At 29.2% G+C, this 15,189-nt stretch overlaps 2 protein-coding genes across 4 annotated transcripts; one reads left to right on the forward strand and one right to left on the reverse strand.

Moving 5' to 3' along the window:
• Window positions 1–1,239: 1,239 nt before the first annotated feature.
• Window positions 1,240–3,510, reverse strand: LOC123299989 (outer mitochondrial transmembrane helix translocase-like). 3 transcript variants are annotated; one of them, XM_044882439.1, is made up of 4 exons: window positions 2,933–3,453; window positions 2,363–2,867; window positions 1,495–1,774; window positions 1,240–1,455 (listed from the first exon to the last, which is right to left on the reverse strand). In XM_044882439.1, exons 1-4 carry the CDS (start codon window positions 3,118–3,120, stop codon window positions 1,349–1,351), a joined length of 1,080 nt encoding a protein of 359 aa, XP_044738374.1. In that variant the 5' UTR covers window positions 3,121–3,453; the 3' UTR covers window positions 1,240–1,348. The 3 variants fall into 3 exon arrangements, with proteins under 3 accessions (XP_044738374.1, XP_044738373.1, XP_044738372.1); XM_044882438.1 differs by having other exon boundaries at window positions 1,242–1,774; window positions 2,363–2,894; window positions 2,957–3,336; window positions 3,399–3,510; XM_044882437.1 differs by having other exon boundaries at window positions 1,242–1,774; window positions 2,363–2,894; window positions 2,957–3,469.
• A 1,982-nt stretch (window positions 3,511–5,492) lies between these two features.
• Window positions 5,493–14,683, forward strand: LOC123299960 (protein bicaudal C). Its single transcript, XM_044882394.1, has 12 exons — window positions 5,493–5,897; window positions 6,585–6,628; window positions 6,699–6,768; window positions 8,848–8,927; window positions 9,006–9,218; window positions 10,574–10,813; window positions 11,427–11,645; window positions 11,820–11,985; window positions 12,396–13,025; window positions 13,487–13,707; window positions 14,071–14,380; window positions 14,441–14,683. The coding sequence occupies exons 1-12, from the start codon at window positions 5,687–5,689 to the stop codon at window positions 14,557–14,559; spliced, it is 2,523 nt and encodes an 840-aa protein (XP_044738329.1). The 5' UTR covers window positions 5,493–5,686; the 3' UTR covers window positions 14,560–14,683.
• The last annotated feature ends 506 nt before the right edge of the window (window positions 14,684–15,189 follow it).

Raw genomic sequence — 15,189 nt, forward strand, 5'->3', positions numbered from 1 at the left:
ATTTAAAATATCTATGATGTGTCAATAAACGCATTAGAAGCAGATTTGATAAAAGGAAATGTTCTGCAATTTTTGGACCCAATTTAATACTCGAGATAGGACCTACAACTTTGCATATTATCAAAATCAATATATCTTCTAAAAATTTTATCGTCCTATATCACTCTGCTGTTATAATGCGAATTTTCGGACATATTGTATTCATTTTTATCCGTTTTCCCTGTGTGTAATATTAAACGGCACAAGACTTCAAATGAGCGTTTTAACAGCGAAAATATTTGATCTGGATAACTTTATAAACGAAACACTATTTACAGAGCCAGTAAATTTTAGAAAAACGACTACAAAATATTATTATAAATAAAAAGTCTTTATTTCTAAATACAATTTGTTTGAACTAAATTTTTAACAATTGTGCTATCTAAAAATAAGATTGTACTACATTTTTTTTATGAAATGAAAACTAAACAAGATTTTTTTCGAGAAGAAAACAAAATTGCAACGAAGCATAATTATTATTTATTTTAAACAAAATAGTTTACATTAAGTTTCCAATCTATAATTTTTTTTTAAATATTTTAAATTCGTCATATATGATAATTTATCAGACTTAACAAGGAAATCAAGAGAAAAGACGCAGAATTCTAAATGGTAAAAAAAAAATTAACTTAAGTCTAAATCTAGGGGGTTCCACATATATTATTCTATGAAAAATAAATTAAAAAAACACGCAACATTTTAGATTTTCTCAAAAACCTAATAAAAACAGTTATTTTTTTATGGAATTTGTACTGGGCAAGAAAGTTAATATAAATTGCCCATATAATTTATTAATTTTTTCAAATATAGCTCTTTGGTAGATGGGCCAAGAATTAATTGACAAATTTCTAATGACACGTAGTTTAGTATTTTTCAATTTTACTATTCAAAAATGTAAAAAATTCATTTCTTACGAAAAATTTAGGTAAGAAATCGATTATTTACAAAATAAAGTATCGATTAAATTGAAACGAACGAATTATGAAATATTCCAAACACGTTACAGTTCGAAAATCGTTCTAAAATTTAATATGAAAAATTTCCGATAAAATGAAAGGTAAGAGGTAAATTGTAACACTTATTTTCAAAAATATTTTTTTCTATAACTATTTAGCAACATTTTTTTTTTTATATAATAATTTAAAATTTATTTATTTTCAACATTGGTTCACAAATTTACATTCAAATTAAATGTTTTTTTTCGACGAAAGAAAAAAAAAACAATGAAAATTGTACGCGAAAAAAAAAGATTTATATGAAAGGGTGGTAAGATGGCCCGAGGAACCCTAAGAAAATAATTTGACGTAATCTAACTATTTACCGACAATAAATACACTTTCGATTCTTTCATTTTATTTAATGATGTTTGTAAATCTTTAATTGTAATTGGTCGTAAGGCATCATGGAACTCTTCATCTGAATCACTTGTTTTTGGTTTAATAAGACTTTCACCACTGGCTCCAGTTGGTACCGTTTTCATAAAATCACGTACACGATATATTGTTGCATTTCGACACAATTCACGTAAATCCGATCCAGAAAATCCTTCTGTGGCCTTCGCAAGGAAATCGTAATCTGATTCAGTTAATTCAGTTGGTTCATTTGCTAGAATTAATTGTAAGATTTTCTTACGTTGTCCTAGTATTGGAAGTGCTATATGAAACGTTGCAGGCATACGACGTAAAATTGCTTGATCCAAATCATTTGGCCGATTTGTTGCACCCATAACAATTACCTAATTAGTAAAAAATAGTTTATTTTAGATATCTATCTAGGATAATCTTATCAGAAGTGAAATACTTCAGAAAATGCATATTTTCCCCGTAAAAATAAAAAACACAAAATATATACAGTGTATTCAAAGTTTTTGATATAACTAAATAAACCTTAAGGTCTATCCTTGGGCCCAGTTTAAACGAAATCGTTAGAGCTGTTTTTGAGAAAACCCCAAAAATCCTGTTTTGGTCTAGAGGGAAGTACCCTTAAAGAAAGGCCTAGGGAAAAAATGAAAAAATCGTCTGGAATTATGACCAAACTGAATCTATGTAGAGAATTTGAGAAAAATCGGCTGAAAATTGAAGGCTCCAGCTTGGTAACAGACATACTGACGGACGCAACATTTTTTAAAAACCACTTTTTTGGAATCAGGGACCCTCAAAACGTGTATTTCCGTTGAAACCCCGATATCAATTTTTTTCGATCACAATACTTTATTATATTTATAATATAATAAAGTAAAAAATGTGATTTTCAAGGTCAATCTAAAATTTCCAGGTCGATCACCACCCGGTCTGAGTTAAGCATGCATTTTTCGTGTACTTACTGTACAATTTGGATCGGTAATCAAACCATCCCATAATGACATAAATTGTGCTTTCATCATAGCGGTTGCTTCATGATCGGTCATTGCTCGAACACGTAAAAATGAATCAATTTCATCGATAAATATAATACATGGCTGTAATTTTACAGCCAACGTAAAAACGGCTGTTGCAAGACGTTGACTTTCTCCATACCATTTATCAGTTAATATTGATACATTTAAATTTAAAAATCGTGTACCAGCTTCTTTGGCTGTTGCTTTAGCGATTAATGTTTTACCACAACCAGGAGGGCCATGCAATAATACACCTTTTGGTGGTTGTGTTAATTGTGAGTCCGCAAACAAATCTTTACATTGAATTGGTAAGATGACAGTTTCCCGTAGTTCATGAATTAAGCTGTCTAATCCTGCTATATCTGTCCAGGATACGTTTATCTCTTGGGGATGTATTAAATGTGCAGCAATCATTAGCTCATAATCGTTTAAATTATCTATTTGTAAACTACTGCTTCCATGACCTGTTAAATTTAATCTAGAGAAAAAAAGATTATAAATTGTAGGTTATGTAACAATGAAATTTTTTGGGGTACGAACCTTTTTAGCTGAGCAATTGCCTTCTTTTTAGCTTCTTTCTTACTTTTACTGGTTGGATCTAAATAAGTCATTAACCATTTGATGGTAACGAAAGTAGCTGCTGATACTAATGATAACCTCACAATTAAACTAATTACTTCGAATCTTTTAAACGGCATATCCATTTTTTGTAGCTATTTTCTTTTTGCAAATTTTCCAATAATTTATTGAATATTTTGTTTTTGATTATTTAAAACATTTTTATAATACAACTTATTTGAAGATTACAAGCACCCATGTGACATTTGGTGGATGTAGTAATAATTGCCTGGTGAATTATCATTTATCACGCATAACGGTTTTTAGTACGTTTTCACAGAATTACACATGAATTTTTAGGGCTTAAACAAAAATTTTTTTTGTTATTGATTCCCTGGAGTAAATAATAATGAATTGGGATTACTTAGTTTCGTAAAAATACACTAGAGGAGATATTAATTGACAATTTGACTCAATTCACAACTATTTTACCCTTTGTTTGGATGTTAAACTTCAAAATTTATTTATACCCCTCTTCTGAATTTTAACTATTTTTAGCATCGGGTGATGATGAATGTTCAAAAGAATGAAAATCGCAACTATGAATTTTAAATTTAATACATATTGAGGGGGAAAACGAAATAATATTTATAGGTATATTATAGGGAAATTTTGTATTATTTTTATCTAGTTTTTCTTTGCCTTACGAATAAACGTCTATTGCATCAGAATTTTCTTTATTTCCTTTTCATTTCTTAATGACATAGCGATGAGAGTTATACAATAAACGATACCTGTATGTCATACAAATTGCCTATTTATCCAAAATAAATGTAATCATTATTTCAGCATTGATCAGGCAGTGCGATAGGCAACTTTATTATCTTATATGTTACGTAACTTGCCTAATGTAACAAATAATTTAAAAACAATTGAAGTTTCACTCTGTACATAGTACATTGAGTGTAGGAGAATGAACATACATTAAGCAATGTGCATAAGAAAGATACTATTAAATGTTTGTAGCTATGACAGGATAATGCAGATAACAATTTACTGGTAAACAGAAACTTAATATTTGTGAATGAATTAATTTATGAACCGATTATAATTTGTTTTTGTCCGAATTAAGTTTGATTCAATTTAGTTTATAGACGATATTTAAACAATTCATTCATTTAATTATTATATTTATTGAGTTAATATATATTAAACGCTATGGAATATAATATATAAATAGATTTATTTCTAATAATATTTATGTCTATAATATACAGGGTGTCTTTCTAAGTTGACGAATGCTTAAAACTAGATAAATCAATTTAATCGGAGAAAAATGCTTCAAACGAAAAATGTTAGTTTCAAAGGTACACATCTTATACCGGCATCGAATTCGCAATTCGAAGTTTTCAGGTTTAATTAAAATCTCACTCTGATTCATGACTGACAAACATTAGAAGAACGCTTTAAATTAGAAAGTTGTTCTTTATAAATACGCAAATTTATTTTGTTTGAAACATTTTTTTCAAAAATCTAGCTTCTTGTGCCTTTGTTCAATTCAATTTGAACAAAAATGATCTTTAGAGAAAAACAAACCATTCTTTCGAATAATTTTGGGTAAAACTTTTCAGTTTTTAACAACTTTTTAATTTAAAGTATTCATTTACCGATTACTAGTTGTGCAGTAAAGTGAGCTTTTTATTGAGCTTGAAAACCTGGATCATGCTTAATGTGTGCGTAAGATGTGCGCCTACTCACCCCACATTTTTCGCTTGAAGCATTTTTATTGATGAAAGTTATTTTTCGAGTTTTAAGCATATGTCAACTTAAAAAAAAACATCCTGTATAAAGTTAGAATTAATTAAATAGTATATTTGCTATAAATAAGACATTTAAACTTATACTAGCTCGACTCGTGCGGAATTCCCGTGGATAAAAGCAGAGCAGAGAAATATGTAATACATAATTGATATAAAATATCATCTTTTTCTTGTATATAGGCAATTTTATTACAGATATGATATACAAATTACATACAGAACAAAATTAAATCTTAATCTTATTTATCTAGCCTGTTTTTTTCTAAGCGGTATATTTTTAGACCGTTAGTCTATTTTTCTTGTCTATACCTCTGCTGGATAGTAAAAGTTCAATCTCTAGTAAAAATATAAGCTGATGTACAAAGGGAAAGAAATAAGGACAAATAACTGAGATTTATTATAATTGTATCATGTATACCAGGCTTTATAATATTAAAAATATAAGATGAAAAAAAGTATTTAGAAGGATCGGATCATTTTAATTAGAAATACGTATGAAATTCTGATTGAAGTTTAGCTTTGGATAAAGCTTTCATTTTAAAGCCAATTTTTCTGAAAAATTCTACAGCAAAATATAAAAAAGAGATGGGAATTAAAAAAATAATTATTATATAATAATAAAAATATCCGCCGAAATAATATTATGCATTGAACAAAATATATTTTTAATGTAGAATTCAAAATAGTCACCTCGGGTGGCAAAATATCAGCCTTTTTAATTTTAATTATTAATAAATTTTGTTTAAATTTACTAATGACGAGGTGACAAAGACTATACAGACAATAAAAAGTTTTCAATATCAAAATAACTTATCCAATAAAAATATTTAATTTTATTTAATTAAAATTTGTGAATTAATTTTGAATAAATAATAAAAATTGTACAATAAAAATGGCTATTAATTTATTGCAAATGAAACCAATGTTACGTGGATCCGGCACCATTTCGGAGATATCAAGTACATCGGGCAAAGGAAGCATTTTTGGTGATACACAAGATGAACTTCATGATTTGGTTACACTTTTGGGTTTAAATAGTATTGACGATTTGTATCAAGAACGATTTCGCATTGATCGTAAGAAATTAGAATGCATGATTATGGGTAATTTTCTCAAAATTTGTTTTTTAGTTTTGTCTAAATCGTTTTACGTAATCAAAGTTTTCATTTTGGAGCGTAAAATATGATCTCGTGGTAAATCTTATCTTGGAATAATGGAGTCCCAATTATATCTTTAACAATAGTGTGAAAATTTTAACATGTGCTTAACTTTTTTTGCGAAATCTTTGATTTTTTGCAATTCTATTTATGATTCTGTGTTTACAAAATTTTGTAGAAAGATTCAACTTGAAATAATAACAATATTTGAACATTTCGAACTGAAATTTTTTTTTGAAACTAGTGATATCAATTCAGGATAAAGGCAGTAAGGCTTTAAAATGAGCCATCAAGGAAAGAAAGAAAAACTCTGTATTTCTGTATCTGTATTTTATTGGACATCAACTCACTGAAAAGTTCCACACTTTTATTCACTTGGGAGGGGCTAAGGAAAAGTTTTGTATTTTGTTAGACCCATTTTGAGCCTAAATTATTTCAAAATTTATAATTCGGAAAAATGCGCAAACATTAAAGGGCGCAAAATTGAAATATAATCGAAATTTTTTTTGGGCGCCAATATTCCTAGCTACGACCCTGGAAACATATATTCAAACTAGAAGCCCCGTATGATTTACCCCCGGTTAAATTTCCTTGCAAAACAAAAACAAATATCACTTGATCATGTATTTACAGGTAATGAGGATATGCCAGCATTTGCTGAACAGTTTTTCCAAAAGGTAACAAAAAATTTAATTTTGAGTTATATTTTATAAGGTTTAATGTTTTATTTTTTTCAAATAAATATAGATTATGGAAGAAACTAAAACACGCATTGCTTGGCCATGTAAATTAAAAATTGGTGCTAAATCAAAAAAAGGTAAATTTTGGGCTTAATTTAGGTTAAATCTTTAAGCTTCAAACTGAAATTCTTTAAATACTCAAACAAAAAATTTCTTAGTCCACTCCTGTTTTGCATCTTGTATACTCAACTAAGGGTTGTCTCACGTACCCATCTGTACGTAGTGGTGTAGACTCTATACGGTGATGAGTAGGCAAAAAGTTGAAGAGCGTATTTTTTCTTAGTGAACGTTTTAAATTTGTTTATTCGTTTCTGACTATCGACCATCTACGGTCTAAGTGCGAAGTAAATTACCCCAGTTGTAATATCGACGGTATTCTGAAACAACCCGAACCCCAAATAATCTTCTATACATTCGATTTCATTGCAATTTTTTTTTTTTTTTTGGAATATGGTTCTTGACTTATTAAACGCAGTCTTTAAAATCTATTGACCCATGAAAACAGCCAGGAATAAATTCGCTAACCAGGGAGGAAATGTTTTAGAAAACTTGTAAAGAAATTGGACTATGATGGTTTAATTTTGACCATGCACTCTAAAATAACGACGGTTTGTAGGTTTACGAGTTAAAATAGTGGATTATTAATTTTTAATAACTTTTTTATTGTACCATTTAAAACTCTTTAAGTCTGTTTACCCGACTGCATGATCCAACGGAGTGGTAATGTGTTTATCCGGTTATTTATGTGTGTTTATACGTGACACATGTTTGATCTTTCTTACGTCAATAGATTAGTCTTAATCAAGCGAGGGTCAATTAAAGTACGGTAGTAATGAAAATTCAACATGGCACCCGCCAGACGCCATATTGAGTAGTTATTAAATAAACAAATTGATTGACATAAGATTTATTCAAATCGGTCCACGAGTTTGGTCTCTAGGGCGTCACAAATGATCAAACATACATACATAGACTGAAAATTAACTGCACTATATTAAGTAGGGTATCATTGATTAGTTATTGAAAATTCTGTAAAATAAAAAAATAAATTAAAAAAATCAAAAAACTCTTCTGTGTTAAATAAAAAACACAAATCCAGTAGTTTTCATAGCGACTTTAACAGTCGGGACTCATTATTGGAAAGATTTAAGCCGATCTAAATTTTAAGTCCCTATGTAAACTACTGGACTTATTTATTTCTTTTCAGTTTTTATTAAAATTATTTTTTTATTAACTATGTAATAATACCCGCGGGGTTTAAAAAAATTGAATATTTTGTTCGTGTTTGCACAGGGATTTAAAAAATATATATATTAAAATTATTGCCTATTTGCCTTTTTTTTCCAATACCATCATGTATCATTCTATACATACAACCCAATGTGTGTACTACATTGAGAATTAAACAAGTGAAAACAAATAATTGACTGAGTTAATTGTTGAAACACCCTGTATAGAAAGTGTTGAATGTCAGTGAATGGATTATTTTTTTATAAATTAGAATAGTTTAAAAAATCAACACAATTTCAATTATAATTTTGAAAATATTTTAAAGAATGTTTTTTGTTTATCGAGAATGTTTTACAAGACCACTAGCTGAAGCTACCTGCAAATTATCAATTAGTTTTGGAGAAAATGAACACCAAGGTTTTGTCCTAATTTGCGCCCTCACTGATAAACAAATTTCAAACAAAAGTTGTTTATTTTTTTATAAACAGCTTGGGACTAGACTTAGTATACCTTTATATGTATTACATATATACAAGATATAACAATCTAAATTATCTAATCGAAAAAATGCACTCCTCAAATATTGTATATTCAACACAATGTAGAGCCTATGCTAATTAAACCTTTTTTTAAAAGTGCAGACTTAATTGTTGTTTACTGAATTTATTGGCACCTAAATTCTTATCCACACTTATTCTTTGGTTTAATTAATTTCTTTAGTTTTTGCATATCATCGGGATCAGATCCATTCCAGTTTGTTTGTTAATGAATACATTTTCTTAAAAAATGAGTTCTTTAATTATGGTTAAATTAATGAAAAATCATAACTTTGAAAAATTTAAAGAATTTCTATTAAGTAGGCGGTTTTTTATTCAAATTATTCTTGTTAAAAATTTATTTATTTCATCGATTTTTTTCCGCCATAGATCCTCATGTTCGTGTAGCTGGCCGTCCAAATGATGTGGCTAATGCGAAACAAAAAATTTTATCGTACTTGGAAATTAAGGTATGTTTTTTTTTTTTTTAAAGGTGCGATTTTTCTTAAAAGTTTATAAATAATTTTTCGGTTTTCTTTTAATTGTAGTCTTCTCGAGTAACGTTAAAAATAGATGTAAGTTACACGGATCATTCTCATATTATTGGAAAAGGTGGTAAAAGTATTAAACAAGTTATGGATGAAACACAATGTCATATACATTTTCCAGACTCGAATCGTTCAAATCCAATTGAAAAATCTAATCAAGTATCTATTGCTGGCGATATACGTGGAGTTGAACGTGCCCGGGCTGGAGTTAGGGTAAGTTTTTCTATAAATTTTTCCTATAATATTTTTAAATATCTTGAAGGTTTGTTCTTTGATGTACAAATATCTGGCGGGAATGCCATTATAACTTTTATACAGGGTTATTCGACACGAAAGATTAACGCTTAACTGTTTTATTTTAAAAAAGTTTTTCTTTCTGGGATAGATGGAGGTATATTGGTTGTACATTTTAAAATTATTTTCGTAATATACAGGATGTCCGGAAAACACGAAATGTATCAAAGTTGTATTTTTGGAAATGAAGCATTTTGTATGTTATTTTATTTTCAGGTTCAAATAAAAGTAAGTTTCATAAAGGTTTACCTCACTTAAATTTTTCGATTTTCAAAATATTCTGTATTTTCTGAAAATAACTTTTAAGTTTTCATGAAAAACGCACATTTTTAGAATGCGAACTGAAAATTTTATTCTTTCATCACATTTTTGATCGATTAACAGACTCCAACAACAAGTTCTAACAGTTCTAACAAGTTGAATTTGGTTTGAAAAACGGATATTCAGAAATTATACGTTCAAAATTGCTACTACATTTCTAGAAAATAAGTTTAAATTAGGTAAACCTAAATGAAATTCACTTTTATTTTGATCGTAGAACCTGAAAATAAAGTAATATATAGGTGTTCCATTTAAAAAAAAATACAACTTTAACACGTTTCGTGTTTTCCGGACATCCTGTACATAAAGAAAATAATTTTAAAATGCACAGTAATTAAGCCTCTATCTATCCTAGAAATACAAATTTTCTGAAAATCAAGCAGTTGAGTCTTAATCTTGCAGTATCAAATAACGTGAATAACCCTGTATATTAAAAATTATAATTTGGATTTTCCGACTCATTACAGGAACTTCCCTATTCTGGGAAAATAAAGGAAATACAATTGAATTGATAACAACCGTTTTTCGTCGGTTTAAAAAAGGCCCTCCCATATGGCATAATTATTTTGATGGTTAACGTTGTACGAGCACCAATCCAATTTTAGATTTAGAGTTGTAATTATTTGTCCCTTATTTTCAACTTTGATGATAAATTTTATTGTAACTTCATGAATGTAGACGAAAAATAAGAATACAATTTTTCGATATCTGGAGTAATTTTCAAAATATCGAAAATTTCGTTTAATTATTCAACAAAATTCATCATCAAAGATGAAAATAAGGTAAAAATAATTACAACCCTAAATCTAATATAGCCTTGGTGTTCCTTAAAAGAAAAGTTGAATTGATAACCCTCCTTTTTCATCGATTAAAAAAAGGGCCCTTCCATTAGGCCTAAGTGTTCCGATGGTTAAGCTATATGAATACTAAATTTTTGATATTTTTCTTTACAGAATTTAACACCATTAATATTTAGTTTTGAAATGCCAATCGTCAGTTGTCAACAAAATGTACCGGATGCAAATTCACCATTTATTGCCCATATATCACAACAATACAATGTACATGTAATGTTTCGTAGCCAACCAAAGTTACATGCAACATTAGTTATGGTCAAGGGATCTGAATGGGAAGTGCAAAAAGTAAAAGAAGCAACAATGCTTTTAATTAATTATATTTGTGAACCAATTTCGGTAAGTTACGAGCAATTTTTTTGTATTTCAATTCTTTAAGGTTGATCGGACAGGTACACAGTTGTATTTTGTGGGTCTAAGTTACTTTAGAAAATGATTTTTATCCAAATCGGAGATTAAAAAAATGTTTTTCGGTTTTCAAGTCACTAAAAACGTCTAGTAGATTTTATGATTGAAAGACAAGTTTCTTGGGCATTGGACGAAATATTGCTCCAGGATATCACTTCCCGATAATTCAACTTTGGTCGATATCTTATAAATTACTCATCCAATCGTCAAAGGGATCTGATTTTTGTGTTTTGTGGGTCAAAATTACTCTAGAAATTGATTTTATCCAAATCGGAGATTAAAAACATGTTTTCGATTTTTGAAATTTTCTTAAAGGGTACCCCTTTAAAAAAATCGAGAATGTCACAAAAAAATTTTTGCTTCTAAATTTGATGAAACTTGGTATTTTAATTAATTTTGACCCAAAAATATAAGAATCGGGTTTATTTAACAATTGAGTGAGTTGTTTTTGATATATCGCCTAAAATCCTGTAAGAAAAGATTTCCCCCGATTTTTTGCAATTTCTCAAGAAGTAGGTACTTGACTTTATTTGTTTATTTCTAGAATCAAATTCTAGTACAAATGTCTATGGAAATCTCTCCAATTCATCATCCAATTGTGCGTGGTAAAGGTAGCATGCATATTAAACAAATCATGCAAAAGACTGGTACACAAATAATGTTCCCAGAAGTGACTGATCCAAATATTGCACCAATTAAAAAGAGTAATATTACAATTACTGGTCGTATAAATAATGTTTATTTAGCACGCCAACAATTAATGGTAAGTTTTATTAAAAAAAATTAATTATAGGTACAGGAAATGTTATAAAGTGTGTCGCATTTAAGATGAAGACACCCTCATCTTAAATGCGATACATGCACTGTATGTAGAATATGTGACGAAATGTAAATTCTATAGATAAATAATAAATATACCTCTTCTTATTTTTTTTAGGGTTCATTACCACTAGTTTTAATGTTTGATTTACCAGATAATACAGATTTTAGAGCTGAACGTATATCAAACATAATGGCTAATTTAGATGTATTCATACATATCCGTCAAAAACCAAAGCATAGTACATTTGGTGTTGTTATTAAAGGAATTGAGCGTAACGCATGTAAGTACAATTAATTTGATATGGAACACCTACTGTTGTCATTATTTTAACGTTATCTAATATTTGATGAAGCCCTGCTGTTAAAACTTTGACCACCCTGTAATTATGATACATAGACAATTTTCAAAATCCAAAATAATATGTCTTGTTGACCCTTCAAAAAAGAGCCAAAAACCAGACCAACCCGTGCTAACACGACCCAGAATAACTTGACATAACACAATGAATTGATTTTCGTTAATAAGTGTTGAGTTAGCGTTACTGGGAGTGGGTTTCTTGTAACCAGTTTACAATCTGACGGAAATTACAATATTACGGTAACATATATACATTTTTTGACACTTTGTAGTGTTTCCAAAAAAGTTTTAATTTTTTTAAATTTTAATTGTTATCGAACTTATTATTTACAGCGAATGTTTACGAAGCACGTCGGCAATTACTCAATTTAGATGAAGCACGTGTCGTTGCCCAAATCCCACCAACATACTTTTTCCCCGATGCTCCTGTATCATTTACCGCAGATTATAATGCTAATCAAAATAACAATAACAATCCCTCCCAATCAACATCTGCAGCATTACAATCTACCAATAATTACCATTCATGGAACTCGTCTGCATCGGCCACATCACCATTACCAAATCTTCAACTATCACAATACTCGTTATTCCCAAACAGCTTTTGTTCTCAACAACAACAGCAACAAGCGGCAGCGCAAACAAATGCTTGTAATTCATTGAATGCTATTTTAACGAATAATAATAATAATGCATGTACATCGACAGCGGTTGCATCAAGTAGTACTTCTAGTCAATATTCAATGAATACAACATTTAGTGCTTTGTTGAGTGCCAGTGCTAGTGGAAATGCTTCAACTTCAACATCGCCACATAGTGATGATCGAAAAGATGGAATAACCTCAGATAGTGGTTTTAATTCAGCAAATAGTAGCCGACGTCAATCAACAAGTCCTAGTCAATATAATAATCAACGTAGCGGTGCTCCTGTTGCATCATTACCGGATACAAGTACTGATTTAGGTATGTGCAAAAGTAATAAGCTTCGTTTCCAAACTTTTCGAGTCATTATAGTTATCATTTGGATATCTTGGCCTAATTTTATCCGGTCTGAATAAATTTTGTTTTGAAAACCACTAATCTCTGATCAAAAATCAATTTGAACTTAAATTTGACCAAAAAATTGAAAAATAAGACGAAAATTCAGTCTACTATTTGAATTATCACAATTAGATAAAATTTGGATGTGATAGAATATAATCAAATTTTGTGGATTTTGATGACGTCATAGTGTACAAAAAATCAATTTTTTTTGCCATTTTTACTAAACTTTTTTGTAACCACTAATTTTGGAACATTTTTTCGTGTTAATCTTTCGATAATATTGGCCCCTGTGCCAAACAATGATCCGAAAGTTTCGCCCGAATTAAGTGGGATTTTATAATAATATTTAATATTCTATTCAACACAATTTTTTTTTTCAGTTTTATCATCGGTATTATCAAATATATCTCGTGAACCATTAATTAAACCATCCATACAAAATTTGCCTTACGATCAACGTCGTTTAGCTGCTTGGCAAGCAATGCAAACTCCAATTAGCGGTTATCGTGTACCAAATAGTTCATGGGCTGGTTTTGGATTTAGTGCTACATCACCTGGAGCCATTCGATTTCCAAATCAAGAAGATGGTAGCAATATGGAGGTACGTTAATTTCTTACGATTAACATTCTGGTAGAAATGTATTTCACCAATTATTGTTTGTTGCAACTTTTGAGCTTTTTGCTTTGTTAACCCTAGACGCAAAAAGAGGGGTGTTATATTATGTCTGTCTGTGGCATCGAAGCTCCTGAACGGATGGTCTGATTTTGATTTTTTGTTTTATTTTGAAAGGCAATTTAGAGGAGAGTATTTTTAGCTATGTTTCAAGAAAATCAGTTGTTGGAGAGAGCTACAAGGAAAAAAACCGCATTTGTCGGGGATTTTTTGTAAATTTCACTTGTCCTTTATGTGAATTTGGCACGATTGTCGAAATAATTTCTGTTTCTAAATTTTTGAACTTTTTAGGATGACGATATTTGGCTTCCACCCAATTCACAACAAAATAGCAACGAAGTACCATCAGCTAGTGGTATCTGTATGGATTCGAGTAATTATATTGACCAAATCTCATTGCCAACGTTACAAAAGCTAACAGGTGGAAATTGGCAAGATTTGAGTACATTATTAACTATGTTTGGACTGGATAAATATATTAAGTTATTTGAAAATCATGAAATTGATATAGAAACATTCCCAACATTAACAGATTATGATTTATTGGATATTGGGGTTTCAGCTTTAGGTGCACGTAGAAAAATGCATTTACTTATTGCAGGTAAATATTTATGTCATTTTTTATTTAGTTGTAAAAATTAAATAAACTTTTTTTTTGCAGAATTAAAGAAACGGTCCAACACATTTTGTGGATCTGTAGCACCTGGAGCTGAACGTAAAGGATCGTCCGGCACCAATACTTCCGAAAGTACAAATTCGCCACGTAAAGTATGGTTGTAGCGCAACAAAATTCTCCAAAATACAATAAACCAAAAAAAATAATAATTAGTAATTTAAGAATTCTACAAAAAAAAAATCAAACATTTTTTTTTTCAATATTTATAAATAACCGAAAACGAAATAACTGGCATAAAATTGTGATTAAGTTTAGGAAATAGACAATTTCCAAAAAAACAACACAATTAATTAGGAATTCCAAATGAATTGAATTTTTTATGATGATGAGTATAAAAAATATTTTCGAAACTACAAAAAAACAAAAAAATTAGGTTAAAAATGTTTTCGAAATTTCGATATACATAAATTATTTTTTACATTTAAATAATAAATATGACATTATAAAATATCATAAAGAAAAGTTCCAAAGTTCCATTATTCAGCCTTCATCATAAAAGTTTGCAGGGAGGAAAATTAATTTTTCTTTTTCGATTTTAGTACTAAGATTAATAATTAGTTATTTTCTATGATCGATTTATTTATTTAATAATTTTGAAGCATGCCAAAATATAATTTTTTTTTTAAACTTTATATGATTAACAAATGTTGAATTTTTTCTCTCTTTTTCGATTATATTTATTAACTCTTTTTTTGCAAAGGCAGGGTTGTCAGACTTAAGATTGAGGATTAAGT

Source organism: Chrysoperla carnea, chromosome 5 (assembly GCF_905475395.1).
Source record: "Chrysoperla carnea chromosome 5, inChrCarn1.1, whole genome shotgun sequence".
In the NCBI taxonomy this organism is placed as follows: Eukaryota; Metazoa; Arthropoda; class Insecta; order Neuroptera; family Chrysopidae; genus Chrysoperla; species Chrysoperla carnea.

Coding starts and splice junctions, on each gene's coding strand:
- LOC123299960 (XM_044882394.1), top strand. CDS start 5,687: ATGGCTATTAATTTATTGCAAATGAAACCAATGTTACGTGGATCCGGC. Junction 6,629..6,698: donor CTGAACAGTTTTTCCAAAAG/GTAACAAAAAAT, acceptor AAATAAATATAG/ATTATGGAAGAAACTAAAAC. Junction 13,026..13,486: donor GGATACAAGTACTGATTTAG/GTATGTGCAAAA, acceptor TTTTTTTTTCAG/TTTTATCATCGGTATTATCA.
- LOC123299989 (XM_044882438.1), bottom strand. CDS start 3,120: ATGGATATGCCGTTTAAAAGATTCGAAGTAATTAGTTTAATTGTGAGG. Junction 2,895..2,956: donor GCAATTGCTCAGCTAAAAAG/GTTCGTACCCCA, acceptor TTTTTTCTCTAG/ATTAAATTTAACAGGTCATG. Junction 1,775..2,362: donor TTACCGATCCAAATTGTACA/GTAAGTACACGA, acceptor TTTACTAATTAG/GTAATTGTTATGGGTGCAAC.